Source organism: Vombatus ursinus, unplaced genomic scaffold (assembly GCF_900497805.2).
Source record: "Vombatus ursinus unplaced genomic scaffold, bare-nosed wombat genome assembly UNPS02014812.1, whole genome shotgun sequence".
NCBI lineage: Eukaryota > Metazoa > Chordata > Mammalia > Diprotodontia > Vombatidae > Vombatus > Vombatus ursinus.
In genome coordinates, this window is record NW_020954590.1 from 15,982,862 (window position 1) to 15,995,499 (window position 12,638).

Consider the following 12,638-nt stretch of genomic DNA (forward strand, 5'->3'; position numbering starts at 1 on the left):
ATAGATAGATAGATAGATAGATAGATAGATAGATAGATAGATAGATAGATAGATAGATAGATAGATAGATAGATAGATGGATAGATGGATATTGCATCTCCCTCTTTGCCTTTTCCTACCTCTTCTTCACAATCCTTTTCTTACCCTTCCCAGTTGCATCACTTTGGATATACATTAAGACACAACAGAAAAATTCATTTTGAACTGGTCTCATATAGTATGTTAGCTATTAGGGTGTGAGAGCATAGACCATGAAAAATCTCACATAAAAATTCTTTTTTTATACTCCTTTCCAAATTTTTTATTTTCCTCTCTTTTACTTTTATTTTTTTTCCTTAATAGTATTTTAATTTTTCAAATTACATGTAAAGATAGTTTTCAACATTGATTTTTGTAAAATTTTGAGATCCAAATTTTTCTCCTTCCCTCCTGTCCTCCCTTCTGAAGACAGCCAGCAATCTGATATACGTTATACATGTAAAACCATTGCATAAAAATTCTCTATCCCACCTTTTACTAAACCAGACACAATGTTTTACATCAACATTAACACTAAGCCATCTCTTCTATTGAATCCACCAGGTGACTGGATCATATATTTTGAGCTTGAAGGGACCTTGAAAACCATCTAGTCCATTCTCTTATTTTTAAGACAAGGAAAGTGAGACCCAGACAGGTTGTGGCTTTTCCACGATCACACAGCTAGGAAGTGTCAGACATGAGATTTGGATCCAGGTTTCCCTAACTCCAAGTCTAGTTTTCTATTTAGTATGCCACACTGTTATTTTCTGACAGGATTTATTTGGTAGTTCAAGAATTTTTATTCTGCATTCTTGTACATTTCTCATAATATTCCTGTGGTGGAAGGAATGAGAAATAGCTATTTGACAATTAGCAGACTCAAAGTTGTAGTTTCTTCAAATGCAAAGCTTTAAATTAGCTGATACATCTCTAATGCCTAACTACTTTTTTTTTACTGACTTGATCACATTAATTATTTTTATGGCGTTGTACTTAGACATTGCCTTTCAGTGATGATGTGCTAAATGAAGTGATCTCATATGGTGTGGTCACTTCAACAATCTCATTATAGCATTAGAGCATGAAATCATGCTAGCCATTGAGTTTTCAACATATTTGCCAATAGAGGAACCCAAAAAGGAAGTAAATATGTTGGAATACCAAAGTAATTCTGTGTTTATACACTCCATACATCCATGAACTTTGAATAAAGTCTTCATTGTGATAGCATGCAGGGATGGCATGTGGTAAAGCATATGCCGTGGAATAGATTTTGAAGCAAAAATGGCCCTAAAGCGACAACTCAAGGGTAAAGTACAATCTACAGAATCACAAGGTTTGTGGAGTTGGGAGGAATCAATAATAGGTCATACAATAATAGGTCATATTTTGCTCTTGTTTATGTTACCTTCTTTTTAATAACCATGTAAGTATTATCATCAACACAGATGAGGAAATTCAGGACTTGCCCGTGGTCATACGGCAAAAGTGGCAGAATTGAAACTGAAACCCAGGTTTCTCGCCTCCAAATCGAGGGCTCTTCCACTATTCCACGGTGCCTCCATTGGTCTACAGTCCAAGTCCCTTGGCAAGGAAACCACCAGACAGGTTTTCTAGGGAGTGCAGAGTCATCAGAGAGATAGTCAGGTAGAGCATTTGCCTAATTCCTTGAGATAATTTGTTGGACACTAAAATATTGTGTTTGATGGCATCTTGCTTGGTATCTTGCAATATTTGCAATGAAAGCAAACAGATTTGAGAATTACCAGTTTTATGTTTTAAATTACTTAAAAGCACTCCCACAACTTTAATTAATTTCTCTTTTCCTTCCTCACTATGGAGGTGTAAGTAAACATTCCTCCTATTGGATAGGTACATATGGAACAAGAAGTGTTAAGTAATCATGATTCTTTCAGACTTTAATCTCGAAAACATTTTAGAGTATATTTCTAATAATGAAAAATATTAGAATGCAAAAGACTTTAAAAAGTGGCAGAAATCAAGCTAGGGATATATGAAAGGCTATAAATCCTTGGGGGGAAAAACATAATCAATTGGGCTAGACCTGCTAGGCCCAGAGCCTTCCAAGAATGACTTCTTTCTTTTGGGGAGCAATTTGGTTTTTATCCTCAACAATGATGCAGAAGCCCCTGGTAAAGCAGGCTGATTCCCTAGTTGAACAAATTCATTTTGCTTTTTTCATTCATTGCTTTAGTTGACATTTGATGCAGATAAAAGATATAAGAGCTCAAGCTTGGAATTCCTAGGTTAGGAAAGAAACAAACAAAAAAAAAAAGGACACAGCTTAGATAGTGCTTTAGCAAATAAATTTGCCTAAAACTGAGAGCTTTCTCCCCATCCTGTATTGGGGGGAAAGTAGGCATGTAGTTATTCAGTCAGTTGGTTTTTGTTTTATTTTTGTTTTATCTTTTTCCATGTTGCGTAAGAATATTAACATTGTTGTCCTCCACTTTAAAGTCAGAGCTGGCATCAGAGATGGTCATATTTATGAGTATCTCTGAAATTATCAGCATTTTATTTCTGTATCACCCTTGGGTTTGTAGCCAGGGCCACTCTCTTTAGCTCTCTGTTGCCTCTTCAGTTCATGTTTTGTGGCAAAATAGCACCCCTCTGTGCCAGGCTATCTTCTTAGATGGTGTTTCTCAGCAGGTCACAGCCTCAGAAACTATGCTTCTGTTCCTTTGCTTATGATTGCCACTTCATTTAAAATGCATTATAAACCTTAAAGTGCTAGCTAATACAGTTATCATCATCATCATTATTATTGCTATTATTTAAATTTGCAATGGTGAGATATATGTCAAAGCCTTAGATGAAGGTGTTTTAACCTTTTTTGGTGCCATGGACCCCTTTGGCAGTCTAGGAAAACCTCTGGATCCCCTTCTCAGAATAATGTCTTAAATGCAGAAAATAAAATGCATAAAATTACGAAGGAAACCAATTGTATTGAAATATAGTTATCAACATATATTCTAAAACAAATTCATGAATCCTAGTTTAAGAACCCCTGCTTTAGATGAAAAAAACAATGTGAGAAAGAGATACATTTTAACTGACATTGTCCTTAATAATTAAGTGCAAATCTTAACCAATCACATAGCTCCAGAAAATTGTGTCATCATTTGACCAGACATTAAAGGAAATTTCCATTTTATCACTATCATTATTATCATCCTTCATCAACATTAACCAGTTATTAAATGACCACATATTTATCTTGTGAATTATGTGCATATGTTTGTTGAGACAGGAAAATAAGTTTTTCAAGCTTGGAATCTTTTGAACATTGCAGTTATACTGCTGTTTTGATTTAGGAACATCTGAGATCACTGGAGAATTGCCATGATTGAAAGATGACATTTACCTTTAAACTGTTGCAATGCTAAGAAAAATAGTTTAGAGAAATAATGCTTTTGAATACAAGTAGATAAATACAAATGTCAAAAATAGAGTTCATTTCCAAATCTCTCCTTAGATTTATAACAGCACTTCACATTGGTTTGTGCACAATTCAAAGTGAACCATTTGCTAACTGGTCATTAGTCATAGTGGAAAAGTTGTGTCTTAGGTTTTATTCTTCATGTTTACGGTTGATAAGCAATTACCGCTTCTATTTCTAACATCTAAATTTTTTGTTTGTTTTTGGTTGCATTTGATATTTCATCACTTTTAATCTGTAAACTATTGCAAAAATCTATTTTAAATCTAATGTTATCATTTCAAATAGAAGTAGGTAAAGGAAATACAACCTGCTACAAGACCTTGTAAATTCCCAGTTAGCGTGTTGCCTATTGTCTGCACCGCTATTCAAGGTTAAAGGTCATCATTTGCTATATATATCCAACCTTCCTATGATGGCAGGCCCCCAATAACAGTTCAGTTTCTACATGTTAATGAACTTTGAGATGTGAGGACATTTTAATACTGTAATGCTTCGGTTATTTGGAGGTCGTTCTTGTGAGAATATCAATCATCTAGCCAGCATTGAACCTCAAAGGAATTTTTTTAATTGAAGGCAGCTCAGACAGTGAAGAAGCAATGCTTGGAGCAGTTAGCAATGATGAAAATATCTGAAAAGCTCCAAAAGGTTGTGATTGTTCAATTTGTTGAATTGAAGTAAAGGAAGGTTCTTGTTGGCCAGCAGTGGCTATAAAGCCAAGCCACACGTCACAAAACTCAAGAATCATGAAGAAAAAAGCAGGATAACTAGACAAAATGAAAAAGGAGAAAAAGAAAAAGTGGAGAAAAGAGAGGGATGGAAGAAGTTAGCAATATTAAGAGCTATTTCAGAGTTAGTAGCAGCTAGAAACCCCAATGGAGATGACAAATTGACATTTGTGATGGGGGTGAACAGGAGATCCAATGAGGGGAAGCCAACTAGATGAGTTCTGCAGTGTGAGGAATCATGTTACCACAAAGGCATAACAATCATAGGTCAGCTCTTAAAAGCAGGGCACACAGCGTTGGAGACACATTAAGAACACCTAAGGTCCTCACTGTACTCAATGCAGCAGAATAAAATCCCTGATGTTTATAATGAAGAAAAGATTAAATGATTTTCAGCAAAATCTGTGCAGGAAAGCACAGATTACATTTTGGAAAGATTGCCATCTGAAATAGCTAAAATAAAGGGTCTGGCACATAAAAAATTGAGCTTGGATTCTTTAGAAAAATGTGTTGTGTACAAGAATGCATTCCTCAATTGTGGCAGATAACTACAGCATTACTGTATCAGTTCTGTTCAGTGCTAGATAATGAACTTTCTTGCAGAAGCCATATTTAGAGTCTTTTTTTTTTTTTTTGCACCTTTGGCTCTTGTGGATTATTATCCCACAGGGGAAATGGCTTCAGAAGCATGAGTAAATATGGATGAATTCTCATGATTCAACAAGGATTTATTGTGTCAAACTACTTGCCAATAAGATTTGGGATATTGGGAGAAAGAGAATCTGACAGAGAAAAAGACAGAAAAAACCAACTAAGAAAAAGACAGGAGAAGACAAAGACAAAAGAAAATACAGGAAGGAAAAAAGAAGAAAGGGAAAATGAAAGGAAGTATAGACTAAATAAATATGAACTGACAATGCAAAACTTCCAGCATAGCAAAAAAAAAAAAATGCCTTCCTTAGAAATTACTGATGTTATGGGATTTGTCTTTTTTTTAAAATTCCTTGCAAAAATGTCTTCATCCTATAAATTTCACTTTTCAAAATTATAATTTGTTTGCTTCATACATTACAATATAATGTTTCTTTCTTTTAGTTGACATTGGCTTCAAAAAGGGAAATAATCCCCCAACCCCAATGGTACCTTCCTGAGTAAGAACCATGACTTGGCCTACCAGAAAGGACATCATGCTGTTCAATAATACTCAGCTATAAACTGATCCAAACCAAAAGGCAATCATTGGCTTTTTAGTTTCTCATATTCATTAGAATCTGAGAGGAAAGAGAAAAATAGAAAGGAAGAATCAAAGAAAAAAATAAACAATATTGCAGTTAAAATGGATAATTTCTTATTCTTATTGTAATTTATTGCTGTTCTTACAGTCCAGCAAGGAGCACCAGCTGCCTTCCCTTTGTTTTCTCAGAAGTGACGGGGGCAAAGTTGACATTGAAGGCTAATGAGAATAGATAACACTTGTGTTTTGGGCTGGGCCATAATTTGGCCCATGACGCCTGGGATATTGAGATGCAAAGACTCTTAGTTCCTTTTTTCTTTTCTTGATAACCTGACTAGAGTAATGAGATGAACATCACTCAGTGACTAGACTCTCTGGATAGCTCAGCATTACCAGCCTTGAGTCTATTTTTCTAACTGGCTCTCGTGGAAGATTTTTGGTTTGTTTGTTTTCTGTTTATTTTTATCTACAGCACTAAAATAGTCGACTGTGGTGACACACCAATAGCAAGGAGGAGGAACACTAAGAACAATCAGAATGAAAAAAACATTTTTTTTTTTAATAAACCATGATAACCATTCAAAGAGGGAGAGATCTTTAGGGTTAAAAATATGATGAAATAAGTATTTTCAAGTAGTTGGTATGAAGTGTTCATTTAAATTCTGGCTTGGTTTTTGTTCTTATAAAGTTCCAAGATATAATTATTATAATAATAATAATAATAATAATTACCTGTGTTGACTACTTTATCATTTTTCATGTCACTTTTCATAGTCAGCTCATTTGCTCTTACCAGCAACCCTATTAGGTTGGGCAGGTATTATTTTATTCATTTGAAAGGTTAGGAAACCATGTCATAAAAAATTTTGGTGACTTGGCCAAGTTCACAATAGAGAATAGTAGAGCTGAGAATTCTCACTTCTAATCCAGTGTTCTTTCCATTACACTATGCTTCCAAATAACAGAGATTTCTCCCTACCCCCCTTTTTTTTTCCAGGTTGGGTCTTTTGCCCAATCACTTACATAAACTAAAACTATTGCTTCCATACCAACTCTGTTGGGGAGAGACTTGCTAAAGATCTATTTTTAATGTAGTGCTTTGGAAATATAATAATAAATTGCAGGTATTAATGGGTTGAAACTGTTTTCTTCAATGTAAGTCTTCACTAGCTTGCTTGTATTTTCACAGAGGACAGTTATGGGATGGATGGGAAGGTTAAGCTGCCAAACTTCACCGATGACATCAACTGGCAAGGACTGGAAGATTTATACAGTGTAAATGAAAGTTCCTATGAATACAGATACAACTATAAACTGAGTCTGGTTGACTGGACTAATTACTTGAAGGATGTAGATAGAGTGTTTGCACTGCTGAACAGTCAATATGAGCAAAATAACACAAATGACACTAAATCCGCTTTAAAACATGGGTTCTTGAACCCGTCATCTATACCACCTGTCCTAGAGGAAATGACCTCCACTGAGTCCGATGAAGACATAAGCAGTATGGAGGCAGAAGAGTGGCTGCTGATTGCACCACTAGACTTGGGAACCCTGGATTTGAATCCAACACCATTAAACCAAGAGAGGAAACTTGAATGGAATAATGATATTCCTGAGATAAGTCATTGGAATTCCGAACACTGGAAATATCGTCATACTGAAAAATGGATGGGGGATAAAGAATTAAATAGCTTTGAAATGGATTTCAGTGGCAATGGTTTAACAGAGCTGCAGTCAACAAATAGCTTCATTCTACAGCCCATTAGCAGTCATCAGAAAGAATCACACCAAGACAATGACCAGAGAGAGGATATATTTGAAGATCAGGTGTATCTTCCTGTGAGCTCTGATGGATCATCAATTCATCGGGTCGCAAACACATCCAATGTTGATCAGCCAATTGGATCCAGCAAAATGGAGACAATTTTGAACACCACCAAGGATAATCATACAAGGGAGAATTTGCAAAACCTAGAAGGCAGTGGTTCCTCCCCACTGTCCTCTAATTAGTTTTAATTGTAAACCTTATACACAGTATTTTTTAAAATTTTATTAGCAAACTAGTGAAGGCAATCATGCCAACACACATTCCAAGCTTTTTAGAGCTACATATTTGTGGTTGTAATTAGTACATGTATGTATGTTTGTGTCACAGACCCACTAAGACATATATATTTTTTAATTCTTGATTTTCCACAACTAGAGAAAGAGGTTTTTGGGGTGTTAAAACAGTATTACCCTTTGAAGGTCATAAAAACACACCATGAAAAGTTATTAAATCAAGATGCCAAGAATTTGTGTTGCATAGCTTCCAAAAGTTGTCACCATCAATGAATGTCTTAGTATACTCGCACTGCCTACATAATGTGTTTCTGATCAATGATTTTTAACCACTGGAATAATGTCACAGGTTAGAGTAAAATGATATTGCACTTTGAGATCCTTATTCCCTGTGTCATTTCTTCATTATTTTACATGCTTTTCCTTGCCTTACTTTTTGCGCATTGTGATGTCATGCCATAGGGTCACAGGAAAGAGATACAGGATGGATTGCAAATGAAAAGTATATTGCTTTAATACTGTTTTGCCAGAAAAATATTGCATGTTTTCACTTTGACTTGATAAAACTGAATAGCAGGACATGGTGGCTAAGAGTGTTCAGAGATTTTAAAAAACCAAGGATGAAAATTGGCTATTCCCTCCATTTATCATATCCTTAAAATGTCTAAATTTGAGTATATTCTTGAAGACATCTTATAAAAGACTTTTCTTCATTTGGAAGGGTTTATTTTATTGACATGAATAAGGGACTTAAGAGATGGGTTATATGACAGAAAATCTGTTCAATAAAATAAACTCGTGAATGTTTCCTAATTTTAACACACACAGAGCACACATGCACCATGAGTTTAATTTCATAGTATTTTGTTATATTTTCATTTTTATGGGCTTCACCAAATAACTGAAATTTTTAAAAGTACAATACTCAATTAATTGCCTTTGAAACTCTATGCTCTTGAATTCCTATTATTCTCCCATTGTAGATTTTCACATGCCAACAAAAGAATTACCTCATTCATTTTCTTCACCACCATACCCGACCTCTTTTGAAAAGTTTCCTATCTGTTATTTTGTTTAGCGTACTAGTCTTCCGTTTTGTTTTACACAGCTCAAAAACTAAAGCAAAAAAAAAAATCTGTTTTGTTTTTAAGGTTCCTTTTTTTTTTTGAAGATTCAGTTTCTTTTAGTCAAATCTTTAATTTTAAAAAGCTGTTGTTATCATAGACTTTGTAAATATGTTAAAAACTAATTAGCTGTTACATATCTGATGTATGTGTCATTGGCTGAATGACAGAACAAACGTATTTATGGTCATGAATGATGCTATTTGTAAATAGATCTCCCATCATTAGGAAACCCACTGTGTTTTTAAATCTTGTATAATAATCTGTGATACTTTTATAGAACAATTCTGGCTTCAGGAAAGTCTAGAAGCAATATTTCTTGAAATAAAAAGGTGTTTTAACTTTATCTGCTTCAGATAAATTCACATGACCAAGTTTTGTAGTAAACATATTTCTGCAATAAACTGATCTCATTTTACATTACTTAAATCCCAGTCAAACCTCAAATCATTGTCTTCTATGAGGAATAACTAGCAATGAATTTCCAGGTTGAACACGATGATTTCCTTGAAGTCGCTTAATGACTGTTTTGGGGATGGAGGACAAGTAGAACAGTTCTTGAGAGCTCTGGAGCTGCTAAATGAATAGAAGTCAGAATAATAAATACATTTTACTCTGTTGGGAGCCAGGATTAGAAAGAAGAATTTACAAACTTTAGTTCCATTCTGTACTTAGTAAGACTTGAGCTACTTGGAAGCTTCTCCCTTTCTGCCTTGCTCTGTGGTTAAGGTATTAAGGAATTGTAAATTATCCAAAAGTCATTTATATGAGAGGAAAGAAAAAAAAAAGAACCTGGATAGTTATTTCTTGGATTAAATTAAAGGGAGATTCTAGTTTCCCTGGGGGTACAGTATTCAGGGTAAACATTTCCCCAGAGAGATACTGGTCTACTTTCTTCCTAGTAACTTGATTTTATAATGTAGCCTCCCCACTGTTTGAGCCTAAATGTTGCTATCCTGAAGACGTCATAAGATTTTTAGAGTTGGAAGGAAAAACTGAAGCCACAATTAGTGACTTGGAGAAGAGGCCATACTTGAAAACAGGCTCAAGGTTGCTGGCATCTGGGAGTCATACAGAAGAGGTATGACATGACAGGGCGCATTACTGTACATAAGAATTATGCACTAAAGACACCCCTGAAATAGTTAATAGGGCACAGAGAAATGTGGAATTTCCTGTATGGGGAGGAGGCCATGCCCTTTTCCTCTTTCTATACTATCATTGGGCGGACTGGCCACCCAGCAGCAGGGAACCCAGGAAGGATAACGAAAGCCAGTTACATCCTTCCTTCTTCCCTTCCCCTTTGCTGACTCAGTACTGAGGAGGTCTTAGAGACCAACCTAAACATACAGCTCATTGCTGCTCTGAAAGCACTGAGGTAATAGTGGAAACTGATACGTTCCCAAGTGGCCATACTTAGTATCTGGTAGGGACCAGTCCAGAGTATTTCAAATTGAAGTCCCCTATATGGGATGAAGTTTGATACAATTTAAGAGGCAGCCTGGCATAGTGAATACGATAGTGCATGAGGAATCAGGAAGCCCCAGGTTCAAATCCTATCTCAGAAACTTCTCTCTGTGTGTCCCTCAACAAGGCATTTACCCTATGCCTGAGTTTCCTGATCTATAACATGAAGGAGTTGTCCTCAGTGACCTTTAAGATCCCATCTGGCTCTAACAGGAAGAATACGTGGATTAGGATTAAAGGAATTTGGACAACAGGGAGAGCAAAAGACTTCACTCAGATACTTTATTTCATCACACTCTTAAAAGACTAAAGTAGACTTATCTCCAAAGTTCATTAGTATATTTTCTGGATATAAGTATAAGATCAATCAATTTACCCCCTTTTAAAAAAATCTCCTATGTTTGCTATTGCCTGAAATTTATTTACAAAGAGATGACATCTTCCATTCCACTTCATATAATTATGGAATCATTTAGTCTTGTAACACATGCCTAAAATCCATTCTACCTTATTCCAGATGTGATCATTCAGCCTTGACTAAAAAAATCTCCATAAGTGGGGAATTCACTACCTCTTTAAGCGGCCCATTTCAGCTAGGAATAGATTTAAGGGCCAGGAAATCTTCCTGATTTCAAACTAAAATCAATACTTTAAGAGATCCTTGATTCCAACTACATCTGTAGTCTCCACTATCTCAGGGCTTGAAAACAAGAAGGCTTTGAGGGGCTAGAAGAGGCTGCCACTGGTCAGGGGAGGACCAGAGCAAAAGGGAGGAATTTAAGTGGCTTGGCCTTGTTTATCTATATCTAGGCCTAAACAAACAAAAAAAAAACTATAACAAAATTATTAACAAACACCCACGAGCACACTTTAGGGTCCGGGCACAGAATAGGTAGGCATTTAATAAATATTTGTTGAATGAAACCCATCCTGTCCCAGCCCAAGGTGTTGATCCTTTGGTTCAGAGCAGATGAAGCCGGGCTGGGCTGGCAATAAACCCAGCAAAATGTGGCTGGGCACAAGGTAAGGGGATAAAGGGCCACTCGTGTCTGAACTTTTATACCCCACTCTCCTTTCTACATCTCCCTAAGGCTGGGTTCTCTGAGGCTGTTTTCCACCTAAGCAGCAATTATTTCCCTTCTCAGGCACAAGGTGTCACTATAGTGCAACAGGAAAGCAAACTTAATTCGCACTGCCATGGCGGCTCAGTACTCCGGTAAGAGCTGTCTCTGATCATTGATTTTTAAAGTAACAGCACTTCTCTTGAAGCTGCCATAAAACAGAAATGCATCTGGAAGAACCTGATCCACGCTGATTTCTCTATTTCTCCTTCGCATAACATCTTCATCATTCTAGAAAGCCACAGAATATTTTTATTCACTTTGGGTTGATTTATATTGGTTTTAAGAGTTGGAACTGCAGTAAGTCTCTGAAATTAAATGTAAAAATAAACACCAAATATTGATCTCCTAACTGGCCAATGATCTGGAGCAATTTAAAATATTTTTTGGCTTGGGTAGTGCAGCAGCTAGAGAGGTGGGCTGCATGATGAGCTGTTCTGGTGGGGAAGCAGCCACTTGGGAATATGGTTTTGGCCAACTCCCATGACATTGATGTTGCACCAATCCTTCGAGAAGGGGAATGAAGCTGCATAGCCCTGACCTCCCACTTTGATTGGAGGGCTTTATTCCAAAAGTGTCCTGGAGTTTTTATCTAATCAAACAACAAGAATATATTAAACTCCTACTATATATAAGATACTGTACTAAATTCTGGGGGATACAAAAGACCAAAAATGAAACATCCTCTGTCCTCAGAGAGCTAACATTATACTGAAACATACAACATGCACACATAATGATAATAATAATAATAAATATATATGGTAATCTAGGGAGCTGCCAGGGGCTGGAACTAAAATAAGGAAAGATTTCATGTAGGAAATAGCAAATGTTGACTTCCACAGTTCCTGAAGCAAAGTGGACAATTGAGGTAATTATTTGTGTAGAAAAGAGAAAGAAATGCCTTTTGCCCAAAATGTCCACATAACTGAGGAAAAAGTCATGGGTTTAAAAGAGAAGGGATATTTTTAGTATGTGTTGCTCTCCATGAACATCCACAGACAGAGGCCTTTATGCAAATGATGGATCACTTTGAACAAACACTTGCTCTGTCTCTATTACATATGAACAACTAAATTTAGTTTGTGAGGCTTTGCCACTGTTTTGTTTAGGTGGGAAGTTGGGACACGGACCTCCTACCTTTATGGTGACCTAGGCAGAATGCCCCAATCTGGATCATTTCTCAACTTCGGAAATATTTTTTCCTATTTTTTTTTTTTTTTTTTTAGTGCTTGCTAGGTCACCTGCCCTTGCCCTCAAGTTTTAGAGGGCCCTGTATTTAAAGCTTCAACTTTCCTTCTCATTTCAATTAGGAAAGAATGATACACTCAGGTCATTTCCTATGCTCTTTCTCTTTTGTCCCCAAGTCATAGACTCTGAGCTCAGTGGTTTCCTCACGTTTACCAAACCCCAGCTAAC

General features: G+C 36.2%; 2 protein-coding genes across 7 annotated transcripts in view; one reads left to right on the forward strand and one right to left on the reverse strand.

The window, feature by feature from the left end:
- Nucleotides 1-9,054, forward strand: part of LOC114053869 (extracellular sulfatase Sulf-1) — a 287,381-nt gene extending 278,327 nt beyond the window's left edge. For 5 of the 6 annotated variants that reach the window (XM_027876972.1, XM_027876971.1, XM_027876969.1 and 2 more), the window contains exon 21: nucleotides 6,633-9,054. In XM_027876972.1, coding sequence (XP_027732773.1) covers nucleotides 6,633-7,456 — 824 coding nt within the window. In that variant the 3' untranslated portion in view covers nucleotides 7,457-9,054. The remainder of the gene's footprint in view (nucleotides 1-6,632) is intronic. The other variant, XM_027876974.1, reaches the window with a different exon arrangement.
- LOC114053871 (solute carrier organic anion transporter family member 5A1-like) overlaps nucleotides 1-12,638 on the reverse strand; it is a 190,847-nt gene that overhangs the window by 8,402 nt on the left and 169,807 nt on the right. The window lies entirely within an intron of this gene.